The 27,072-nt window shown below is 36.3% G+C and overlaps 1 protein-coding gene and 1 pseudogene across 2 annotated transcripts in view; both read right to left on the bottom strand.

The window, feature by feature from the left end:
- Window positions 1–1,665: 1,665 nt before the first annotated feature.
- On the bottom strand, window positions 1,666–1,765 carry LOC114905264 (annotated as a pseudogene).
- An 11,217-nt stretch (window positions 1,766–12,982) lies between these two features.
- Window positions 12,983–27,072, bottom strand: part of TRPM7 (transient receptor potential cation channel subfamily M member 7) — a 120,821-nt gene continuing 106,731 nt past the window's right edge. For both annotated transcript variants that reach the window (XM_029236519.1, XM_029236520.1), the window contains 6 exons: window positions 26,508–26,791; window positions 26,300–26,382; window positions 25,745–25,950; window positions 23,077–23,128; window positions 22,869–22,975; window positions 12,983–14,464 (listed from right to left, as the gene is read on the bottom strand). In XM_029236519.1, coding sequence (XP_029092352.1) covers window positions 14,334–14,464; window positions 22,869–22,975; window positions 23,077–23,128; window positions 25,745–25,950; window positions 26,300–26,382; window positions 26,508–26,791 — 863 coding nt within the window. In that variant the 3' untranslated portion in view covers window positions 12,983–14,333. The remainder of the gene's footprint in view (window positions 14,465–22,868; window positions 22,976–23,076; window positions 23,129–25,744; window positions 25,951–26,299; window positions 26,383–26,507; window positions 26,792–27,072) is intronic.

Genomic DNA, 27,072 nt, shown 5'->3' with positions numbered 1-27,072 from the left:
TTCTCTTCTCTTAGTCACTTCTTTGTTGTTTAATGATTTTATTTAGTGTTATGTTTGGGTTCCTCTCTAATTTTTGCATATATAATTTTGGTTTTTTATTTGTGGTTACCATGAAGTTCATATATATCGACCTATATCTACTTATTTTAAACTGTCATTTCAGTTCATTTTAAAAGATCTCCATTTTTCACTCCTCCACCATGTTTTATGTTTTTGATGTCATATTTTACATCTTTATGTCTATCCCTTTACTGTTTATTGTAGTTACAACTGATTTTACAATTTTGTCTTTTAATCTTCATGTTAGCTTATTTCAGTGGTTGATCCATTGCCTTTACTGTTATTTGCATTTGCCACTGAGATTTTCCATTTCATATATTTTATTTCTTGTTATAGTTTTTTCCTTTTCACTTAAAGAAGACCCTTTAACATTTCTTTTAAGGCCAGTTTAGTGGTGATGAACTCTTTGTTTTTGTTGTCAGGCATACTATCTCTCCTTCAATTCTGAATGATAACCTTGCTGGGTAGAGTATCTGAGGTTATAGGTTATTTCCTTTCACCACTTTAAATATATCATGCCACTCCCTTCTGGCCTGCAAAGTTTCTGCTGAAAAATCAGCAGATAGCCTTATGGGTGATGCCCTGGATGTACCTCTTTGTTTTCTCTTGCTGCCTTTAAAATTCTCTATAATTTCTGCTGTTTTAATTATGGTATGTCTTGGTCTCTCTTTGGGTTCATCTTGCTTGGGACTTTCTGTGCTTACTGGACTTGGGTATCTGTTTCTCTCTTTGGGTTAGGGAAGTTTTTAGCTATAATTTCATCAAATACATTTTCTGCCCCTTTCTCTCTCTCACTCCTCCTTATGGGATCCCTATAATGTGAACCTTAGTACACTTTATGTTGTCCTAGAAGTAGCTTTAACTATCATTAAAAATATATATATATTTTTTTTTTTTGGCTGTTCTGATTGGGTGATTTCCATTATTCTAACTTCCAGGTCACTTGTACGTTTTTCTCTATCACCTAATTTGCTATTAATTCGTTCCAGTGTATAGTTTTCATTTCAGTTATTGTATTCTTCAGCTCTGATTGGTTCTTTCTTATATGTTCTGTCTTTGTTGAAGCTCTGAGTTCCTCAATCTTTCTCCCAAGTTCAATGAACATCTTTATGACCATTTCTTTATAGTCTTTATCAAGTAAATTACTTATCTTCATTTTATTAGGGTTCTTCCCCCCTTGAGGTTTTATTTTGCTCTTTTGTTTGAAACATATTCCTGTCTTCTCATTTTGTTTGATTTTCTCTGTCTATATGAAATTAGGTGAAAGTTACCTATCCCAGTCTTCATGGTGTATGGGAACATCCCTATGCAGTCTGTGTGTGGCCAGTGGCTTTAGTGGGAGAGCAGGACATGAAGTGAACAGGGGCCATGTCTTCTCCTGGGGTGTATTGGCAGCTGCCTCCTTGGTGGGAAGTAGGGCTGGGGTTGGAGGGGCTAGAGTCAGTTGCAAGCTAGAGCTTCTCCTGGTTCAGTGGTGGTTGCTGCCATCAGGGGGGTGAGTCCAGGGCCCAAGGGGCTGGAGCAGGAGCCCTGAGGGAGCTGGGCTTCTGCTAGGAGCAATGGCAATCTCTGCCATGGTTGAGGGCATGGCCAGGGTCTGAGGGGAAAAATATGGAACACTTCACAAATTTGTGTGTAATCCTTGTGCAGGGGCCATGCTAATCTCTGTATCATTCCAATTCTAGTATATGTGCTGCTGAAGCAAGAATTAGATTTTTTCTTTTTGCTTGAGTTTATCCTTAATATTTTCCAAGAAAATTGTGAACTTTCTGAGAAAGCCATTAAATAGCTGGGTTCAAGCTCCCCCTTTTCACTTAACAATATTGCTTTCTTGTCTCCTAGATACTATAGGACAGGTGAAAATTCTTATGCCAATCTGATTTTTCTCTCCTTTGTATACTTACCTTTTTAAAAAAAATTTATTTATTTTTGGCCGTGTTGGGTCTTCATTGCTGCACACAGGCTTTCTCTAGTTGTGGCGAGCTGGGGCTGCTCTTTGCTGTGGTTCGTAGGCTTCTCATTGCGGTGGCTTCTCTTGCTGCAGAGCATGGGCTCTAGGCACGTGGGATTCAGTAGTTGCAGTACACGGGCTCAGTAGTTGTAGCTCACGGGTTCTAGAGCACAAGCTTGGTAGTTGTGGCACACAGGCTTAGTTGCTCCATGGCATGTGGGATCTTCCCAGATCAGGGATCGATCCCATGTCCCCTTCATTGGCAGGTGGATTCTCAACCACTGTGCCATCAGGGAAGCCCTGTATACTTACTTTTTTGCTCATTTGCAGAGTGACCAAAATGTGGCATTAAGTAGGTCTTTTCACTTATTTCCTCTCTTCTACGTCTTTTAATCTGGAATGCCTATTAAATAGTTATTATATCTCATTTATTAATCTAGAAGATATTTATTGTGACTCTACTTTGTACCAGTCTCTGTGCTGGGTGTTTAGCAGTGAATAAAATACAAGTCTCTACCTTCAGATAACTCACAGTCTATTGACCACTTAGATTTATTCTCTGTGCTTCCAACTCTTCCCACAAATTTTCCATTATTTTGACTTCCGTACACTTGCACTTGTATGGTTACTTGACTTGAATTCTCTTGATGTTTTAGTTTTACCTTTGTGCTTAGGGCAACTTTTTACATCTTTTTTTTTTTTTTCCTAATCTCACTTAAAGTCTTAAAGGATAACATAAAAGTGCCTTCAATTGTTGAGATGATGATGGAAAAGACATACACTTTGAGCACATTATACACATATACACGTCTCTTAAGCATGTGCTGATATTTTAACTACACTAACAAAAGAAGCTACAAGATAAGTTCCTTTATAAAGAGAAAAATCACTCTCAGAATGTTCTCTATTCATCATACCCTCCTCTCTCCATTAGAACTTCCAAGAGAAAAAAAGGTAGCATGAACAGACCTATTATTTGAGTACTTTTATTTGCTGAGTACTTAACTCACTGCACCTTCACAACAATATGAGACAAATATTGTCAAATAGGCTTGCTCAATAAGTTGGTCAGTCATGGAATAAGTGGCAGAGCAAGAATAAGAATCCAAGTCTATCCAGCTTCATTTTGCACTGTGGTGTATACACAGTTACTACAGAATTGAAAGGCCCATGGGATGTTGTAGGACATATCAGTACTTCCTTTTATAGCCGGATAATATTCAACTTTTGGATATATCGTATTTTATTAATCCATTCATCCAAGGGACATTTGTGTTGTTTCCACTTTTTGGCTGTTATCAATAACGCTGCTATCAACATCTGTGTACAAGGTTTTGTGTAGACATTTTCATTTCTCTTGAGTATAAACATACACCAAAGATTAAAACTGCTTTGTCATGAGCTGTCTTTTTATTGATGTAAGTTCTTTACACAAGTCCTTTATCAGATATATTACTTGCAAAATTTTTCTCCCATGCTGAGTTGTCTTTTCACTGCTGATGGTGTACTTTGAAGCACAAAACTTAAAAATTTTGACAAAGTTCAATTTGTCTGTTTTTTCTTTTGTTGTCTTTGCTGTTGGCGCTGTATCTAAGAAACTATCACCTAATCCAATGTCACAAAAATTTACACCTACGTTTTCTCCTAAGAGTTTCATGATTTAGGCTCTGACATTTAGGTTTTCTTTTTTTTTTTTTTTTTTTTTGGCTGCATTGGGTCTTAGTTGAGGCCCACAGGATCTTTGTTGAGGCATGCGGGATCTTTCCGTTACAGTGCACTGTCTGCTTGGGCTCCTCTCTAGTTGCGGCGCATGGGTTTTCTCTCTAGCTGTGGTGCATGGGCTCCAGAGAACGTGGGCTCTGTAGTTTGTGGCAAGCAGGCTCTCTCGAGGTGCTGAGCACCTCAATAGTCGTGGCACGCAGGCTTAGTTGCCCCACAGCATATGGGATCTTAGCTCCCTGACCAGGGATCAAACCCACATCCACTGCATTGGAAGGCAGATTCTTTACCACTGGACCACCAGGGAAGTCCCTTCAATCCATTCTGAGTTGACTTTTGCATATGGTGTGAGGTACTGATTCACCTTCATTCTTTTGCAAGTGGGTATATAGTTGTCACAAAACAATTTAATGAAAAGTCCATTTTTTCCCCATTGAGCTGTTTTGGCACCCCTGTATGGTGCCAAAATTAACCACAAATTTCTGGACTCTTAATTCTATTTTATTAATCTATAAGGCATAACACACTGTCTTGATTTGTCTAGCTTTGTTTGGGAAGGAGTATTTTAGCAGGCTTTTCAGATAGTTGTGGACATTCTTATTTGAGACAATACCAAAATTTGACAAATGGAGGTTTTTTAAAGGTCAGCTGCAGTGTAGAATCTGAAACCCCTTGTAAACTTCTTCTACCCTGCCAGAGTTTCCCTCACTTCTTCACTCATGGACCATTTTGTAATCCATGCACAGAGCATCTGGAGAACATTGGTTGTTTTGCAGATCATCCAAATGTTGACACATTTCATATAAACTATCAAAAACAACTGTTGTTAAATCAGCACTGATTATATTGGAAAAGTATTGGGAAGCTGTCATGCTACAGTGTTAAGAGGAAAGTTTTCTAAAATTCCAACTTTCTCTTGAAAGTTCAAATTTTAGCAGTAACAAGTACTGTTAGTTTTCTGCCAAACACTCAAGTCAGAAGAACCCTGGTTTGTCTGCCAGTCATTCTTCCAAGTAGACATGTTCAATGAAAAAAGTGACTAGTTCAGTTTGTAACTCACACAATTGCATAATTGCCTTTCCTTTGAAACAATCATCACACTTCATTATGTAGCAAAAGTGCTTTATGTATATTTTTCATTTTGTTCCACAGACTATTAAAGACATGTTTTCAAGGTCAAGATTAATTAAAAATTGAAATGAACTTTTTAAGAAAAACTGTGGCATGAAAGTGAAGACTAATGAACAATAGTACAGTTTGGTGCTACTGTCTTGATTCATGCTAAGGTACCAGCAGCTTTACCCATCAATAATTTTGCTACATCAGTAAAACTTTCAACACATTGAAAAAGGTAAATAATAACTTAAGAGTTATGAGGAGTTTTGACCTTGTACGCCCCGTGAAAGTGTCCTGGGGACTCTGAGGGTCTATGGTCCACTTTGAGAACCACTGACCTAATTAATACATCTAAACAATGACCACCAAAAAGACAAGACCTGTGTCTCCTAGTGGAAGTACACACCACCACCAATGAAGCATTCTTCTCAAAAAATCAATCTTGAATTTGACCAAGCCGCTAAACCTAACAACTAGTTTATGGCATATACAGGAAACATAAACATAAAATGACAACTAAGGAAATAATCAGCAAAACCTTTTATGTAGGAAACTTTTTAGAATGAATGAGCTGGTTCTTCAAAAAATAAACTGGAAGAAAAAAGGTGGGAGGAGAAACCTATATATTAAAAGAAAATTTAAAGACAAATCAAGCAACTGCAAAACATGAATCTTATCTGGGTCCTGATTTAAGCAAATTATAAAAATTTTTTTTTGAGAATGACTATATTATCTGATATTAAGTAACTTAAGTTTTTTAGATGTGAAGATACTATAGTTCCTGTATTTTAGAAACATATACTAAAACATTTAGTTCCATAATGCAGGACTCCAGACAAATTCCAATGAAAAAACAAGGGCGAGAGCTAAATGTGGGGTGGGACAGTGCATGAAAGAAAGTACCCTGATGAAAAGTACTGTTTACTGTAAACTGGCGCATGTAGCTTTTCTGAAGAATAACCATACCCTTTCCCACCCCTCTCATGCCCACTAAGGTAGAATCAAGAAACCCAGGAAGAAACTCTGCTTTGAGGAATTTCCAAAAGGCCTAGAAAGAGGAAAACATATTCCAGAGAGGATCAGAACCTTACCTTGGGATTTCTCCTAAGAAAAAGCTCACAGATCATCTAATATTGGAAATATTCTGTGGTACTTCTTCAATACGTACTTATTGAGTACCTATATTGTATGCTACAAAATCCAGCAAGGATCCAAGGGAAATACAAAAATAATACAACTCTTTGTTGGTAACACAGACGATCTAGTTTTGAGAGACACACATAGTGGGTGAGTAGTTTTATTACAATATATAATTACTGAGTATTTAACTAGGTGTTTAACTGTGACAGATCTGAGGAACTGGGTTCCTCAAATACAGATGCCTTGTGTGAAATCTAGCTAGGAAACAATCAGAACAGATGTGGTAAACAAGGAGTATTCAAAAATCCCTCCCTGACCATAGATGCGCCCCTTCCTGCAAATAATTATTTCATCTCTCTTGTGATAAACAGCTGGGTCTGCACTGGGTGCTTTTGCCTTGTCTACATAAATACACAAGATGGTATCATTTTGATCTATCTTCAAGAGAAAGTTTGATATTGTGGAAAAACATTTAAAAACTCAATTATTTTTACAAAATGTCTGTCACAAGGCATGTGGTATACAAGGTGGTGGGTGCTACAGGAGCGAAAAATCTTAAGGGTCCTTTCCTCTGTGAATTGTACAGTCTAATGGGGTATAAAGACACATGGTAACTATGAAAGCAACATAGTTCAACTTAAAGGTCGAAAAGGAGGGTAATTTTATATTTTTCTTTACATTTAAAATTGTTTCCATATGTTCCAATACAATCAACGTGCATTACTTTTACAATAATAGTGGCTCACATATACCACCAGACCAAGGAAGGCACATTATTAGAGAACATCTGCAGAAGATATTTTATGAAGTAATACTTGGTAAAAAGGTGGAGCTCTGTTCTAAGTAGGATGCGACTAACAAGAAATGTTAAAGAGATTAAAGTAAATGACACTTTCAGACGATGGAGTAATAATGAACTTGAGTAATCTAAAAACAACACTTCTTTGGAATGAGAAATGTGGTTTTCAGGTAAACTGTTACTTTCTACAATTAACAAAAAAAGTTAATGGAGTAAATTTGTTTCAGAAAAGTGACTAGGAACTGGTACAGAAATCATCATTGGTCATTATGCTTGAAAGTTAATACGGCACGGGGCTTAAAAGCATAGATAAAAGCCTATCTGCCGCTCATCCACCAGAGGGGAGAGAGCAGAAGCAAGAAGAATTAAAATCTTGCAGCCTGTGGAACAAAAACCACATTCACAGAAAGATAGACAAGATGAAAAGGCAGAGGGCTATGTACCAGATGAAGAAACAAGATAAAACCCCAGAAAAACAACTAAATGAAGTGGAGATCAGCAGCCTTCCAGAAAGAGAATTCAGAATAATGATAATGAAGATGATCCAGGACCTCGGAAAAAGAATGGAGGCAAAGATCGAGAAGGTGCAAGAAATGTTTAACAAAGACCTAGAAGAATTAAAGAACAAATAAACAGGTGGACAATACAATAAATGAAATGAAAACTACACTAAAAGGAATCAATACCAGAATAACTGAGGCAGAAGAATGGATAAGTGACCTGGAAGACAGAATGGTGGAATTCACTGCTGCAGAACAGAATAAAGAAAAAAGAAAGAAAAGAAATGAAGACAGCCTAAGAGACCTCTGGAACAACATTAAACTCAACAACATTCGCATTACAGGGGTCCCAGAAGGAGAAGAAAGGACCCGAGAAAATCTTTGAAGAGATTATAGTCGAAATCTTCCCTAACATGGGAAAGGAAACAACCACCCAAGTCCAGGAAGCGCAGAGAGTCCCATACAGGATAAACCCAAGAAGAAACACGCCGAGACACATAGTAATCAAATTGGCAAAAATTAAAGACAAAGAAAAATTATTGAAAGCAGAAAGGGAAAAATGACAAATAACATACAAGGGAACTCCATGAGGTTAACATCTGATGTCTCACCAGAAACTCTACAAGCCACAAGGGAGTGGCATGATATACTTAAAGTGATGAAAGGGAAGAACCTACACCCAAGATTACTCTACCTGGCAAGGATCTCATTTAGATTCAATGGAGAAATCAAAAGCTTTACAGACAAGCAAAAGCTAACAGAATTCAGCACCACCAAACCAGCTCTACAGCAAACGCTAAAGGAACTTCTGTAAGTGGGAAACAAAAGAGAAGAAAAGGACCTACAAAAACAAACCCAAAACAATTCAGAAAATGGTCATAGTAACATACATATCGATAATTACCTTAAACATGAATGGATTAAATGCTCCAACCAAAAGACACAGGCTTGCTGAATGGATACAAAAACAAGACCCATCTATATGCTGTCTACAAGAGACCCACTTCAGACCTAGGAACACATACAGACTGAAAGTGAGGGGATGGAAAAGGTATTTCATGCAAATGGAAATCAAAAGAGAGCTGGAGTAGCTATACTCATATCAGATAAAATACACATTAAAATAAAGAATGTTACAAGATACAAGGAAGGACTCTACATAATGATCAAGGGATCAATCCAAGAAGAATATATAACAATTATAAATATACATGCACCCAACATAGGAGCACCTCAGTACAAAAGGCAACTGCTAACAGCTATAAAAGAGGAAATCTACAGTAACACAGTAATAGTGAGGGACTTTAACACCTCACTTACACCAACGGACCAGATCATCCAAAATGAAAATAAGGAAACAGAAGCTTTAAATGACACAATAGACCAGATAGATTTAATTGATATTTATAAGACATTCCATCCAAAAACAAATTACACTTCCTTCTCAAGTGTGCACAGAACATTCTCCAGGATAGACCACATCTTGGGTCACAAATCAAGCCTCAGTAAATTTAAGAAAATTGAAATCATATCAAGCATCTTTTCTGACCACAACGCTATGATTAGAAATGAATTACAGGGAAAAAACCGTAAAAAACACAAACACATGGAGGCTAAATAATACATTACTAAATAAACAAGAGATCACTGAAGAAATCAAAGAGGAAATCAAAAAACACATAGAGACAAATGACAATGAAAGCACAATGAATCAAAACCTCTGGGATGAAGCAAAAGCAGTTCTAAGAGGGAAGTTTATAGTTATACAAGCCTACCTCAAGAAACAAGAAAAATCTCAGTAAACAATCTAACCTTACACCTAAAGGAACTAGAGAAAGAAGAACAAACAAAACCCAAAATTAGCAGAAGGAAAGAAATAAAGATCAGAGCAGAAATAAATGAAATACAAACAAAAAAACAATAGCAAAGATCAATAAAACTAAAAGCTGGTTCTTTGAGAAGATAAACAAAATTGATAAACCATTAGCCAGACTCATCGAGAAAAAGGAGAGGACTCAAATCAATAAAAGTAGAAATGAAAAAGGAGAAGGTACAACAGACACCGCTGAAATACAAAGCATCCTAAGAGACTACTACAAGCAACTCTATGCCAATAAAATGGACAACCTGGAAGAAATGGACAAATTCTTAAAAAGGTATAACCTTCCAAGACTGAACCAGGAAGAAACAGAAAATATGAACAGACCAATCACAAGTAATGAAATTGAAACTGTGAATAAAAATCTTCCAACAAACAAAAGTCCAGGACCAGATGGCTTCACAACTGAATTCTATCAAACATTTAGAGAAGAGCTAACACCCATCCTTCTCAAACTCTTCCAAAAAATTGCAGAGGAAGGAACACTCCCAAACTCATTCTATGACCATCACCCTGATACCAAAACCAAAGACACTACAAAAAAAGAAAATTACAGACCAATATCACTGATGAATATACATGCAAAAATCCTCAACAAAATACTAGCAAACAGAATCCAACAACACATTAAAAGGATCATACACCATGATCAAGTGGGATTTATCCCAGGGGTGCAAGGATTCAATATATGCAAATCAATCAATGTGATACACTATATTAACAAGTTGAATAAAAAACATATGGTCATCTCAATAGATGCAGAAAAAGCTTTTGAAAAATTCAACACCCATTTATGATAAAAACTCTCCAGAAAGTGGGCATAGACGGAACCTACCTCAACATAATGAAGGCCGTATAGGACAAACCCACAGCAAACATCATTCTCAATGGTGAAAACCTGAAAGCATTTCCTCTCAGATCAGGAACGAGACAAGGATGTCCACACTCACCACTATTATTCAACATAGTTTTGGAAGTCCTAGCCATGGCAATCAGAGAAGAAAAAGAAATAAAAGGAATACAAATTGGAAAAGAAGTAAAACTGTCACTGTTTGCAGATGACATGATACTATAGAGAATCCTAAAAATGCCACCAGAAAACTACTAGAGCTAATCAATGAATTTGGTAAAGTTGCAGGATACAAAATTAATGCACAGAAATCTCTTGCATTCCTATACACTAATGATGAAAAATCTGAAAGAAATTATGGAAACACTCCCATTTACCATTGCAACAAAAAGAATAAAATATCTAGGAATAAACCTACCTAGGGAAACAAAAGACCTGTATGCAGAAAACTATAAGACACTGATGAAATAAATTAAAGATGATACCAACAGATGGAGAGATACACCATGTTCTTGGATTGGAAGAATAAATATTGTGAAAATGACTACACTACCCAAAGCAATCTACAGATTCAATGCAATTCCTATCAAATTACTAATGGCATTTTTTATGGAACTAGAACAAATCATCTTAAAATTTGTATGGAGACATAAAATACGCCGAATAGCCACAGCAGTGTTCAGGGAAAAAAATGGAGTTGCAGGAATCAGACTCCCTGACTTCAGACTATACTACAAAGCTATAGTAATCAAGACAATATTGTACTGGCACATAAACAGAAACATAGATCAATGGAATAAGACAGAAAGCCCAGAGATAAACCCACGCACTTATGGTCAACTAATCTATGAAAATGGAGGCAAGGATATACAATGAAGAAAAGACAGTCTCTTCAATAAGTGGTGCTGGGAAAACTGGACAGCTACATGTGAAAGAATGAAATTAGAATACTACCTAACACCAAACACAAAAATAAACTCAAAATGGATTTGAGACCTAAATATAAGACCAAACACTCTAAAACTCTTAGAGGAAAACATAGGAAGAACACTCTTTGACATAAATCACAGCAAGATCTTTTTTGACCCACCTCCTAGAGTAATGGAAATAAAACCAAGAATAAACAAATGGGACCTAATGAAAGTTCAAAGCTTTTGCACAGCAAAGGAAACCATAAACAAGACGAAAAGACAACCCTCAGAATGGGAGAAAATATTTGCAAACGAATCAACAGGCAAAGAATTAATCTCCAAAATATATAAACAGCACATGCAGCTCAATATTAAAGAAACGAACAACCCAATCCAGAAATGGGCAGAAGACCTAAATACACATTTCTCTGAAGAAGACATACAGATGGCCAAGAAGCACATGAAAAGCTGCTCAACATCACTGATTATTAGAGAAATGCAAATCAAAACTACAATGAGGTATCACCTCACACCAGTTAGAATGGCTATCATCAGAAAATCTACAAACAACAAATGCTGGAGAGGGTGCGGAGAAAAGGGAACCCTCTTGCACTGTTGGTGGTAATGTAAATTCATACAGCCACTATGGAGAACAGTATGGAGGTTCCTTAAAAAACTAAAAATAGAATTACCGTATGACCCAGCAATCCCACTACTGGGCATATACCTAGAGAAAACCATAAATCAAAAAGACACATACACCCCAATGTTCATTGCAGCACTATTTACAATAGCCAGGTCATGGAAACAACCTAAATGCCCATCGACAGACGAATGGATAAAGAAGATGTGGTACCTATATACAATGGAATATTACTCAGCCATAAAAAAGAATGAAATTGAGTCATTTGTTGCGACGTGGATGGATCTAGAGATTTTCACACAGAGTGAAGTAAGTCAGAAAGAGAAAAACAAATATATATTAACGCATGTATGTGGAAGCTAGAAAAATGGTACGGACGAACCAGTTTGCAGGGCACAAGTTGAGACACAGATGTAGAGAACAAACGTACGGACATCAAGGGGGGGAAACTGCGGTGGGGTGCGGATCATGGTGTGCTGAATTGGGCGATTGGGATTGACATGTATACACTGATGTGTATAAAATTGAGACTAATAAGAACTTACAGTATAAACAAACAAACAAACACAAAAGCCTATCTGCCTGTGTTCAAATTCTAGTGCTTCTACTTACTAAGTATAAGAATCTGAGGAAAGTTACTTTACCTAATGCTGTGATCTTCTAATCAGCCTCACAGGATAATAATAACACCTATTTCATAAGATTGCTGTAAGGATTAAAAGGGTTAATGTATGTAAAGTACTTAGAATAGTACATGACACATATTAAGTACTAAATAAGTGTTTAACTACTATTATTATTTGTTTTTAAATTAATTAATTTTATTTATTTTTGGCTGCATTTAGTCTTCCTTGCTGTGTGCGTGCTTTCTCCAGTTGCAGCGAGCGGGGGCTACCCTTCATTGTGGTGCGCGGGCTTCTCATTGTGGTGGCTTCTCTTGTTGCGGAGCACGGGCTCTAGGCACGCGGGCGTCCGTAGTTGTGGCTCACAGGCTCTAGAGTGCAGGCTCAGTAGTTGCGGCTCATGGGCTTCGTTGCTCTGCGGCATGTGGGAACTTCCTGGACCAGGGCTTGAACCCATGTCCACTGCATTGACAGGCAGATTCTTAACCACTGAGCCACCAGGGAAGCCCTCAACTACTATTATTATCATGTGAAAATAATCAACAAAATATTAAATATCGGTAGACAATTCATATCCCTCTTTTCTGACATAACAAGAAACAGATCCAAAAATAAATAACTAAAAACACAGTAGGAAATCAAGATCACTTTAAACATTGTACAGGACAGGAGATCAAAATGCACAGGCATACAATTGGTTCATTTGAAAAGAACCTGATATTCTGAAAAAAAATTAACAGTGAAAATATTAATTTTTCAGAATGATTACACTCAGTAAAACATCTTTAAACAAGAATAAATTTATTTAATTTCTTTTAAAGATTTAATGACATACAAAATGTATATAGTATAATATCTTTAATACATTTTTTCTTTCTCCCCCCCATCAATATTAAACACTATTTGAACAGCTTATCTCTTTTTCCCTTGTCTGTATCTATGAGATACACTACTGAATACAAATAAGATTTACACTGCTCCCTCCCAAATAAAAATTAAAATTAGTACCTAGGGGAAAAAAAAAGAGAAAAATAGTCAAAGCACAGTACTTCAGACAGATGAAAAGCTTTTCTTGTTGTTGAGTGTTCAACAATATCTGGGGCAGTTAAATTACATTTTATTGGCATAAAGTTGCATTGCAATCTCCCAACATCACATAATGATAATCCAATTCAATTTCTTAAGTACCACAAACAATATTCATGTTCAGATGTTCCTACACAATTTTAAATATATGCAAGAATTCATGTTTACATTCTGATTTGATATACTGGTCAATAAAATCTTTTGAGAAGTATGTAACTTCCAAGTTGTAACTATAGTAGATATAGATAAGAAAAAAGCACTTTAACTTTTCTCACAAGGTAACTTCTCTTGGACAGTGAGTTAAGTTTTTCCTTTGATATATTTAGGTTATACCAGTCTACCATGGCTTTCTTCTACTTAACAATGTTTAAAAAAAAAAAAAAGCACTAATACTTTGCACAATTTGGGCTCTATTTAACGAAAAACACTGGCTCTACCTTTTAAATAGGAGCCTAACCCTGATTCATAAGGTCCCTCTTAGAAAATGGTTTTCTGCTTGGGCTTTCTATATCCCTATAGATCTAGAATTGTAACAAGTCATCTCCTTTCCCATGAGACGGGAAACAACAAGCATCTAGCTGGGCACTAGTGACATCATCACTGAACACACTGAAACACACTGAGGAAGACACCTGACTGCCATTTAACCAAAAGACTGGGTGATTTCTTCATTTTGCTAGCTGAATCGCAGTAAACCAGCTGCCAATAAAATCTGCACGGACACCTAACTTTGGTTAATGGTATTGCACCACATGAAGAGAGGGTATTACCCTCATCAGAACAAAGTCAAATGAAATCCTCTGTTAAAAAGAGCCCTTTAAAAAGTTATAAATACTAATTTTTTTTTACCTTTAAAATTTAACAGCTGCCAGCTGTATTGTATAGGGAGTTCCCAACTAATTTAATCAGGTCTAAAGAATATTGACCTTTTAAATGTGCCAGTTCAGCATATTCAATTAGCACACGCTTTTCTTTATTACCAAACAGTTCCCTCCTAAATGAAAAGCGACAGTAACATTTTTGTGAGGTGTAGGCAAAACCAATGACTCAGTAATATTATAACATCAGACGAATAGAATTAGTTGATTCTGATTCTTTGGTGGAATTTCCAGGCTGAAGAGTCAAATCAGAAGCCTCATCCTGAGGAAATATAACTTTGTCAGGTGTATAGTCATTCCTCTTCAGATCTATATTCATGACCCCCAACAAAAAAAGAAAAAAAGAGTATCACTTAGAAACAAAAAATTAAGAACATTTTCTAAATCAATTTCCCTCTAAACATGCCAGATCTATTTTCTACAAGGTTGTTATAAATTCAAAAGTCACAAAATTTATACACATAAAAATGAAATCATTCAACAAATAATTATTACACTCTGACCATGAGTCAGTAACTCATGTAAGTGTAGAAATGCAGCAGTGAACAAGGCAGGTAAGGTCCCTGTTCTCATGGAGCTTATATTCTTGTAGGTGAAGAAAAACAAATAGAAAAATGACAATTATAAGTAGTAGCAAGTGCTTTGAAGAAAATAGTGTGATGAGAGTCAGGTGGGAGACGGTATGAGGTGATTCTTTTAGATAGGGCTCGGCAGAAAAGCCACAGGAGGTAACATATAAGACCTGAATACTAAGAAATGACCTATCAAAGTCCCAGGAAGAGTACTCTATGCAGAGAAAGTTAACTGCAGACTGCAAAAAGGAAATGGACTTGGTGTGTTCCAAGAATGGCAAGAAGCAGCATGGCTTGCATGTAGTGAATGAGGGAAAGACTAGGAGAAAATGAGGTCAAACAATCATTAACGGTCAGCAGTTGTCAAACTACAGCCTGTGCACCAAATCTGGCCTACTTGTTTTTGTAAATAGTTTTACTGGAATGCAACCATAGAAAATTTGTTTACAGATTGTCTATGGCTGTTTTTGTACTACAATGGGAGAGTTGGGTAGCTGTGACACAGGCCATATGGCCCACAAAGCCTAAAATGTATACTTCCTTTGTTTGCCTTTTACAGAAAAGTTTGCTGACCTCTGATTCATGGTTTGCAAACTAAGTATAGATTACGGTGAAAACCCACTGGAAGGTATTAAGAAGTCTTAAGGGAGGAATGTAATCAAATTTGTTTAAAATGACCATTCCAATCGTCACATGAAGTCTTGTTGGAGGGTTACTGGTAAGAATCCAGGAAACAAAATGGTGGCAATGACGATGAAGAGAAATTGATAAATTCTAGGGAGATTTCAGAATTTGAGCAGACAGAATTTGACAGATTGGTTATGAAAAGTAAGAGAACAGGGCTTCCCTGGTGGCGCAGTGGTTGAGAGTCCGCCTGCCAATGCAGGGGGCGTGGGTTCGCACCCCGGTCCGGGAGGATCCCACGTGCCGCGGAGTGGCTGGGCCCGTGAGCTGTGGCCGCTGGGCCTGCGCGTCCGGAACCTGTGCTCCGCGGCGGGAGAGACTGCGACAGTGAGAGGCCCGCATACCGCAAAAAAACAAAAAAACAAACAAACAAAAAGTAAGAGAACAAAGGAACTGGCTAGCTTTTAGGTTTTGAGCCTGAGCAACTGGGTAACCATTAATGAGACAAGGAAGCAGAATTTCGTGGGTAGGGGTGGAAAATGAAAGTCAAGAGTTCTGGAGTGAAAGTGTTACTTAAAAGTAATTCAAGTAGCAATGTAGGAAACTCAATATAGAAACAGGAGCTCAGGAAAGAAGTTAGTCTTCAGTTAAATTTGGTACTATCAGGATGTAGACTGCCTTTATAGCTATGGGATAGGATGAACTCAGGGAGTAATAGACATATATGACAATGGTTGCAGAGCTGGAAAACAATGCAGTAGTATCAAATTTATACTTTATAAACAAACCATAGTCGTGCATATACCCTTATACTTTTATCTCCATGTAAAATAGAACTAACACTCAGAATATGAACTGTTAATTTTAATTTCAGTAATAGTCTATATTCAATGATCCAAATACATATTTGCTACAGTATGAACAATTTTTTTTCTTGCGATATGCGGGCCTCTCACTGTTGTGGCCTCTCCTGTTGCGGAGCACAGGCTCCGGACGCGCAGGCTCAGCGGCCGTGGCTCACGGGCCCAGCCGCTCCGCGGCATGTGGGATCTTCCCGGACTGGGGCACGAACCCGTGTCCCCTGCATCGGCAGGCGGACTCTCAACCACTGCGCGACCAGGGAAGCCCCAGTATGAACAATTTTTGATAAACTTTAAATTCAAGACTTTGCCAGTAAGGCCTTAGGGAATGCAAATTAATTTGTAGCTGAAGTGTACACAAAGAACAATGGACAGAAACACAATTATAATTCAAACACAATTATAATTCAATTCACAATTATAATGCTGTTAACTAATGGTGTAACCATGGGCAAATCATGTAAACTCTTATTTTATGTTCTGTAAAACGATGGACTTGGACTGGGTTGCTTTTAAGGTCCCTTCCAAGCTGTAAAATCCTTTAAATGACAATTTAAAAAACAGATATGCTATTAAATATTGCATTGTATCAAAACCAAATAAAAATTATATCTGGGCTGCCTGTTAAATTCATCATTGTGTGTTCTACTTCTGGCTTAAATGGACTAAGCATATTCCATCCTCTCTCTCTCTCACTGATTACAAATAAAAACTGATTACAAGTAAAAACATGATACATAAAGCAACTATCTCAGATTTCTGAAAAGTAACAGCAGACATATAGGAGAAGGAAATCAGAACTTGAAGAACGATTTATATGGTGGTGAGCTTCCTGTTTTTTTCCCATCTCTTATTTCTGGGCTTAGACTTGAAAATAGCTCAATCACAGAAACATAGAGTGAGCATGGACACAAAAAGCTCCAAGACCTTCTGGCCACAGGATAAGGAAGGAGGACCCTGTGGGATGGAAAATGTTGAGGGAAATTCCCTCTTTTTAATTATTCTTTTTGCTCTTCTGCCCTTTACCTAAGCCCTGGTCATGAAGAGGCATTCCTACAGTGGTGGCAGTTGGGCAAGAACCTACAACTCCAAGAGAAAACCCTTCTCTCTGACCAGAAGAACTGAGAATAGGTACCTCTATGATCCAAAAAGTATTATATTCAGCACCAGAAACAGACCTAATTGCAGAATGTGTGTGACAGCGCAGGGATGCCAAAATCCTGGCTTTCTAGTCAGTGTACCAAAAAAAAAAAGGAAAGAAGAGGCCCCCGGGAGTCACAAAGTATGGAAGAAATCATGGAGAGGAGGGAAATGGAGAGAGAGATACCCTAAATTTATGTATGAAATCCCAGACTCAGGCTTGAGTGGCACATATATGGAAAGACGGCATAGCATAGGCTTTGAGAACTAAACTATGGTGCAGACCTTCACTTGTGTCCCAGACTTGCCCTTGTTTGACACACATGTGAGAGAGACCTGATTAATAATGCAAAGGCTTTAAAAACTAAACTGACAGTAGAGGGACAGCCACACAGAAAACAGACTGGGACTTGTGAACTGAATTTAACTGAGTTGGTTGCCTACTAACACCAAAAACCTCAAGGATTCAAAATTCAAAATTCTCTATAGAGGATTTTTAATAAGACCTCAAAAATCTTATAACATAATATTCAAAATATCCAGGACACATTCTAAAATTACTAGAGATACAACAAACAGGAACATTTCAAAGATTCTCAAAGAAAAAGACAACCAAGAGAAGCCAATCCCAAGGTTACTCAGATGGTAGAATAATTAAAGACTTTAAACTAGTAGAACCATACTCCATGACGCAGGACAAACAGACTTGAAATGAAAGGAAAAATAAGTTTTCAGCAGAGAAATAATCAGTATAAAAAGACCAACAGGAAATTATAGTACTGAAAAATATAACTGAAATAAAAAATTCAGTGTATGGGCTTAATAGCAGAATGAAGAAATAAAGAATGAGGAGTCAGTGAATTTGTGTGTAGATCAATAGAAATTATCCAATCTGAACTAAAGAAAAAAATTAATTTTTAAGGAAGTAATCAGAGCCACAGGTTCCTGGGTGACAATATCAAAAGGTCTAACATTCTTTTTATGAGAGTCCAGAAAGAGAAGAGATTGATGCAGACAAACATTTGATGAACTAATAGCTAAAAACTCCCCAAATGTGATAAAAGTCATAAATTGGCAAATTCAAGAAGCTTAGTAAAACTGAAACAGGATAAACTCAGAGCAAGCTACAACTAGACATAACTGCTAACTACAGTTAACATAACCACAGAATCAAACTACTCAAAACCAAAAATAAAGAGTAAATCTTGAAAGAAGATAGATTATAATGATACATCATGTATAAGGGAAGAACAATTCAAATGACTGGAGTTTTCATCATAAATAACAGAGGCTAGAAGACAGAAGAACATTTTTTAAGTGCTGAAAGAAAGAAATGTCAACCTAAAATTCTAGATCCAGTGAAAATACCCTTCAGGAATGAAAGCGAAATACATTCTTAGGTAAGGGGAACTAAGATCAACCACTAAAAAAACTAAACATAAAGATAAAACAGAATACTAAAACAGAGCGAGGGCTGTGGGGTGTGGGGTGGAGAAAACAACAAAAAAACCAAACCAGAGACATCAAACAGAAAACAATAAAACAGCAGATCAAAATCTAACCATATCAATAATTACATTAAATGTAAAGGGTCTAAAACAGCTATTATAAGATGGAAATGGTTAGATTTTAAAAAACAAATTAAACCTAGGAACTAACTGTATGCTGTCTACAAGAAAACCACTTTAAATATAATTAATATATACAGGTAAAAAGAATGGGAAAAGATACCTGATGAAACCACTAATCACAAGCTATGTTAATATCAGACAAAGCAGACTTTAGAAGAATGAGAATTACCATGGCATTAATTTAATAAAAATTAAATCACGAAGAAGTCATAACAACTGTAAATCTGTATGTATCTAAGAGCAAAGCTTCAAAATACATGCAGGAAAAATTGATAGAACTGAAAGCAAAGCAGATAAATCAACAATTATACTTAGAGACCTTTCTTCTAAGTAATAAATAGAATAAATAGACAGAAAATCAGCAAGGATATTAAAAACCAGAACAACACTATCAAAAAACTTTCCTTCATTGGGACTTCCCTGGTGGCCCAGTGGTTAAGAATCCGCCTGACAATGCAAGGGACATGGGTTTGAGCCCTGGTCTGAGAAGATCCCACAGGCCGCAGAGCAACTAAGCCCGTGTACCACCACTGCTGAATCTGCACTCTAGAGCCTGTGAGCTACAACTACTGAGCCTGCGTGCTGCAACTACTGAAGCCCATGCACCTAGAGCCCCTGCTCTACAACAAGAGAAGCCACCACAATGAGAAGCCCGCACACCGCAATTTAGAGTAGCCCCCACTCGCCACAACTAGAGAAAGCCCATGCATAGCAATGAAGACCCAATGCAGCCAAAAATAAACAAAAAAGATACCTGTAATTAATCCATAGATCAAAGAAGAAATCTCAAAGGAAATAAGAAATATTTAAAAAAGAAAAACAAAACTAAAACATACCAAAAAAAATTTTTTTAAATACCAAAATTTGTGGGATGCAGCTAACACAATGCTTAGACGAAAATTTACAGCACTAAAATGTTTTGTTAGAGAAAAAGTCTCAAATGAATATTTTAAATTTTTACCCTAACAAACTAGAGAAAAAACAAACTAAACCCAAAGCAATCAGAAACATGGAAATAATAGAATAAGTCAATGAAACTGACAACAGAAAATAGAGTAAAACAATGAAAACAAAAAGTGGTTCTTTGAAAGTATCAATAAAACTGATACACCTTAGCCAAACTGACCAAAAAAACAAAAAGCACAAATTACCCTAATGAAAGATGGGATTCACCACAGACACCTCCACAGACATTAAAAAAAATAAGATAGTAGTATCATTGACTCTATGTCCATAAGTTTGACAATTTAAATAAAATGAAGACAAATATTGTATGATCTCACTTATACATGGAACCTAAAAAAACAAACAAACTCACAGAAACAGATGACTTGTGGTTACCAGAGGTAGAGGGGTGAGGGGAGGAAGAACTGGAGGAAGGTGGTCAAAAGGTACAAATTTCCGGGCTTCCCTGGTGGCGCAGTGGTTGAGAGTCCACCTGCTGATGCAGGGGACACGGGTTCGTGCCCCGGTCTGGGAAGATCCCACATGCCACGGAGCGGCTGGGCCCGTGAGCCATGGCCGCTGAGCCTGCGCGTCTGGAGCCTGTGCTCCGCAACGGGAGAGGCCACAACAGTGAGAGGCCCACGTACCGCAAAAAAAAAAAAAAAAAGGTACAAACTTCCCATTATAAGATAAATAAGTACTACGGATGTAATGTACAACATGGTGACTACAGCTAACACTGTTGTATGATATACAGGAAAGCTGTTAAGAGAGTAAATACTAAGAGTTATCGTGAGGAAAAACATTTTTTTTCTTTCTTTTTATTCTATCTATACAAGAAGATGGATGTTAGCTTAATCTAGTGTGGTAATCATTTCATAATATATGTAAATCAAACCATCATGCTATCCACTCTAAACTTATACATATGTATATCAATTATTTCTCAATGAAAGTGGAAAAAAACAATAAAATGGACCAATTCCCCGAAAGACACAAACTACTAAAACTCACTCAAGAAACTGACATCTATTTTAAAAAACTAAAAATTAAAAAGCATCTGACAAAACTTCAGACTGAGATGGTTTTGCTAGACAATTCTATCAAACATTTGAAGTTGGGATAATATCAATTCTATACAATCTATTCCCCAAAACAAAAGAGGTATAAACACTTAAAACTTATTTTTAAGGTCAGTATTATCCTGACACCAAACAAGACAAAGACAGTACAAGGAAAAAAACCCCATAGACCAATATTCTTCATGAACATAGATATAAAAATCATCAACAAATATTAGAAAATTGAACCCAACAACACATAAAAAAGATTATATACCGTGACAGGGACTTCCCTGGTGGCGCAGTGGTGAAGACTCTGCACTCCCAATGCAGGGGACCCGGGTTCAATCCCTGGTCAGGGAACTAGATCCCACATGCATGCTGCAACTAAGAGTTCACATGCCAAAACTAAGGAGCCCATGAGCTGCAACTAAGAAGCCCGCCTGCCACAACAAAGACCCAGCACAACAACAACAACAAAAATATATATATATTATAATAATATAATAAATAATATATTATATATAATAATATTATATATATAAAATATACCATGACAAAGTGGAGTTTGTCCTCAGAATACAAGACTGGCTCAACGTTTAAAAAGTCAATCAATGTAATTCGATGTAATACTAACCAGTTGAAGAAAAACCAAATGATCATACAAATAGATGCAGAAAAGACATCTGACAAATTCAGTGAACATTTAGGATAAGTGTCTTCAAGAAATGAGGCATGGAAGATGTCCACTCTCACTACTCCTATTCAACATTGTACTTGAATTCCTTGCCATTACAAAAAGTCAAGAAAAAGAAATAAAAGCCATACAGATTGGAAAGGAAGTAATAAAACTGTCTCTATTGTTTACCCAGAAAATTCCAAGGAATTTACAAACAATAAACAAGAACCAAACAAAAACCTCCTAGAACTAAGTGAGTTTAGCAAGAACACAGAATGCAAGGTCAATATACAAAAATAAATAATTTCTGTATCTATTAATAATGAACAATTTTTAAAAATTTACAGATAGTAGTATTAACATGCTTACTATGTGCCTGTCACTGTTCTAAGTACGTCACAAATACCAACTAATTTAATCCTCAAACAAAAAACAACAAACCTCTATGATGTAGGTATTCTCTGAGGCCCTGGAGTCTGGCTCCCAGGTCCAAGCTCTTAACTACTACTATATTATTGGTCATAATGAGAGGGACTTTTAAAAATACAGCTCAAGGGTGAGTGCCAGGCACCTGTAATTTTGAAAAAGTTCCACAGGGGATTCTGACACACACCAAAGGGTGAGAACAACTGGTTTGTGATATAACTTATGATTCAATAATAACTTGTAATTCTTCGAATATAAGATGAAGTTACTATCGTGAGAGACTGTACCTTCAGTTCCTCTTCCAGTTTCACAGAATACTCTTTTCCCAACTCTTTTCCAGGCTAACTTGAAAGTCTATTCATCCTTCAGTTTTAGGCAAATCTGTTAGTTCCCCAGGTAGCATTCCCTGACTTCTAAGTTTGTGTTAGGTGATCTGCTTACCTGTTCTATTTTTTCTGCTTGGCATTTATGATAGTCCTATAATTCTCTGTTAATCTTGTCAGTATCCAAGACCTGGCTAAACTCCACCGAGTGCAGGGACCATGTTTGTCTTGTTCACTGTGCATTGCTAATATCTAACACAATTCCTGGCATCCAGCAGACACATAATAAATATGTATTAAGTGAATGGACTTTGTGTTTTTATAAGTAATGAATGAAAGCATAGATCCATTTATAACCAAAAATACGTATTTATGCTTCTGGCCTTATGAAGTTCTGTAGTAATTAACTTTGCTAACAATTTATATATTATACTGATTAAGAAAATGCCTACCTGGAAGTTTAAGCTTTCTACAGCAAGAATTACAGTGATGTTTTGCTCTGAAATTTTTTATTGCATCTTCTCCTAGGTTTGCTGGGCCAAAAACCATATCACAGGATCTGTGGAATTGGTAGTTAAAAGAAAAAGTCAGTTAATGAAAATAGAAATGTAGAATTTGAAATTACAAAAATGTCTTAATGAAATTATTAAAACTTATTACCTCTTTTCTTCTGCCTTTATCACAGATGGGTCAGTCAAATTTTCACCCACACCTTTATATGTATATATTAAAAAGACAATTTTATTATATAATTGATATAAATACATAAGTATAATAAAAAGTCACAAGAGATTCTATAGCATCATCAACCATTACACGATGTTAAATTATTCAAAAGAGGATAGTTTTTCACTCTTGATATTTCATAACTTGACTTATGACCTCAACATTGCACTAGGAACAAACACAGTTCCTTTGACATGAACAACAGTTAAATGTCAGAATAGGTAGGTAGGCATGTAATCTCCTGGTGACACCAGTTTCTGATGCAACAAGGCCAAGCTGGAAGTAAATATCTCCTTATTTACAATTTGCCTTGTTTCAGCTTAGTTAGCAAAGAACAATTAGGTACATGAAGGCATGATCTATAGGTCATTTTACAAGTCTTTTGGATTTTTTAAAATCACAGGCTAACATATAAATACATTTTCTTGCAAAAGATTTAGATTACATAAAGAGTAAGATTGTGAGCATCTTCCTTCACCTCCAGCCCTGTCCAGAGGTGTTAAAAGTGTGGTTAAATCTTTTCAGTCTCATCTATTCATTCATATAAAGAACTACTGATATTTGAATAATCATAAAATATTTAACCCATTAGAATGAAACCTAATAAAATGGGTAGAATTTCACAATAGGAAAAGCTAGAATTAAAACATGAGTCTAATTTTCTACTCAGATTGGCAAAGATTAAGTAAATATTCAGTAATGAAGAGATGGCGAAGAAATCGGCACAGTGATGAGTGCTCACAGTGCTGAGTATGAATTCACATAACCTTTTGGAAAAGTAACCTGGCCGTTGCTATTGAAATTGTACTCATCTCTAAAACTAAAAATTGGGTGACTGTCTCATAATAGAGGATGTAAATCATGCTATGCCTCCATACTACAGCTGTTAAAAGGAATGCCTCAGATTTATCAATAATGATCCAGAAGACGGCCATCATGTATTATTAGGTAGAAAAAAAAAAAAGTGAAATACACACACACACATACATATATATAGCATGATCCCAGCTGGAGGAAAATCACAACACAAAATGATTAAAAGTAAGTTTTAAAATTTGTAATTTGTCTTCACAAAGGTAGAGGAACAGTAAAGATGGGAACATTTTGTTCTTTATATATTTCTATGCTGTTTAACTTGTTTATAGTAACTGTCTAAAATATTTCTATGAAAAAAATGGCTCCATGAACACATTAATTTTGTAGAGAACATCACTATTACTCTGCTTATTAAAAATAACTGCCATCTTTTAATTAACAGTTTGGCCTCACTTCCTAGGCATATTTGAAGATGGACTGGCCCGTCTAATAATATACATCAGAAATTTCACTATATATATCACTTAATCATTTATGTAAAATGATGAATTTACTAAAAAAAGGACAGCTATTTTTACACAGATTTTCTTTCTTGAGTTGGTATTGAAAATCAATACCAACTGTTTGCTTTTCAACAAATTGTTTATATTTGGGAGTATCTATATAATGAGAGAAGTCATCAAGTGATAAATATTCTAAACAATTGTTTTTATGTGATTTGAAATCTGGTCTATGTTGACATTTGAAATTAAAGCTGCTCTTTAGGGGCAAAAAAAAAATGGAACCTATAATGTGAAAGTGTCATCCAGGCAGAGCTGGCAATTTGCTCAATTTCATTTTTCTTTGACCCTGCTGTGAAGCTGCATAAATATTACTCTAAGCAAATCACTGCTCTCTCCTAGTCATAATTTCTTTTTTTTCTCCCTTTTACATGTATGAAGGAATCTGTCTACAAAGATGGCTATGCTCAGTTTTCCCCTCCTTGTATACATGCTGCTCTACCTTCCAAGTGCTTGAATCTATTCCCTACCTCTTGAATCTGAGCTGTCCTTATAACTTACCTTGACCAGTAAAATGTGGCAGAAGGGATGTGGGCACATTCTGGTCCTAACCTAAGAGTTTCTGCTTTCTCTCTGGAGGAAGCCAGCTGTCATGTAAGAAGTCTAATTACCTGAAACTACCATGCTACAAAAAGTCCAAGCTACCCAGCCATGTGGAAAAATCACTTTGTGGTGAACTGAGGAATTCAGCTGTCTTGAACAGAGACCTAAGACATTTGGCTCCAGTCAAGCTGTCCAAACTAGTCTCCAGCCATTCAAACCCTCCAAGGGGACAGCAGAGATGAGCCATCCCCAAATTCCTTAACCAAAGAAGTGTAAGCAAGCAAAATGGTTGTTTTAATCCACTATTAGGTAGTTTAGTTCACAGTAATAGATAACATAAACACCAGGAACAATACAGATAGTTGTTATTGTTTTAAAGAAATGGTCTTTATACTTTTGAAGAAATTAAGGCTACAGACCTATGAGTGGAATAGGGGATTTCACATGTTTTTGCTTATTAAAACATCTGTATTACCTAAATAACAATTAAGATAGCATCCCACTCTTCAGGGCCCTGATAGCTATATACTACGGCTGTTATTGACTTGCTTTTTTAACAGCTTCTGCTGACCTAAGATTTTACCTATCCATAAATTAGCAGATTTCTGTATATTGCTCATAACACATGAATAGATGAGAACCTAATGCATAATTCCCTTTTAGCAATATTTTAATAAATTTACCTTGTAAATCAAGTACCAGTAACTCCCCTCTTGTATATTCATAAGTCCAATGGCTAAAGGCTAGCATGATCTCTTCCAGTGTATTTGTTGGAATAATCTCATCACCATTATTGTTGTTGTATTTTCTAAATTCTCCAGTCATACATTCTTCCACAGCGAACCACTGTCCTGCTGAATGGCAATACAGCAGGAAAACTTCAAGGAACCTTATGAAAAACAGTTATAGATATTACTAGTAGTTTTTTGTAATGATAAACAACCAAATGACAATTTTTATTGATTTAATCTTAACCAATACACAATCTATGCCATATATAATTCTTTCAGCTCTGCAACCACCTACACTTATTCACATTTTTCAACTCAAGTTCAGTGCCCTCAGAAAGGTTCCTGCTCAATTTAGTCATTTTATCCTATACTAGTAGTTTTCTTAATAAAGTTCTAATCCATCTTTAAAATGGGTAACTAATGAAATATTCAGCATCAATAATGAAGGTCAAAAGAGAATGCTATCCACATAACACTAAAAGATCTCAAAAATTTTTAAAGATTTACCTTGGAGAATATGGTATGGATTTGGGTTTCATTTGGTTGAAGGCAAATGTGAGCTTTTGTGCTGCTCTCTGTTGTTGAATTTCCTACAGAACAGAAAAAAGAAACCCTCGTTCAACACTGAAATTAAGATTATTTGATTTATCATACTTTAGAAGTGAAAACATGAAGCTCAAATAATGCTTCACTGTATGCATTCACTAGCACTTACTCTAAGACAAAGATGCAGAACTGTATCTTCTTTATAAATACTTGACCATGTATTAACCACCTCAGGAAGAAAAGATTTGATAATATAAAGATGTCCTGATTTGAGGATATCATGTTCTGACCAAGTACACTGTACTTTGACAGCTCTTCGTAAACCTCCTCCCATCTCCTCTTTACTTAAAAACTCTATTTTGGCACAGAGGCCTAGCTGTGACCACGAAGACATGCTGTTATTCAGTATGTTGGGAGAACTCTCTTCCAAGCGATACACTGTGACAGGCTCACCTGCAACATGAATAGACATATTTTAAGGTCAAAGTATGACTCTGAAAATCACAAGGTAGAAATTGGCAGGTATCTTTGGTTAAGATTAAGTGAGGAATAGAATATGAGATGGACCAAGTTGTAGTTTTATAAAAGAAGTTTAAGGGCAAGAAATACTCAGAAACCAAGGATCTAATATCTCTAAATTCACCTGTATTTGGTAATAATAAGCATTTTTGAAATCGTGAACATTTTCGAGAAAAACTTTTAGAAAGCAATTAGACGTCTAAACACTTTTAAGC

The sequence above is a fragment of the Monodon monoceros genome, unplaced genomic scaffold, assembly GCF_005190385.1.
Source record: "Monodon monoceros isolate NGI ecotype Baffin Bay Population unplaced genomic scaffold, NGI_Narwhal_1 Super_Scaffold_21, whole genome shotgun sequence".
Classification (NCBI taxonomy): domain Eukaryota; kingdom Metazoa; phylum Chordata; class Mammalia; order Artiodactyla; family Monodontidae; genus Monodon; species Monodon monoceros.
Note: the sequence above shows the minus strand (reverse complement) of the source record. Positions and strands in the feature narration are given on the sequence as shown.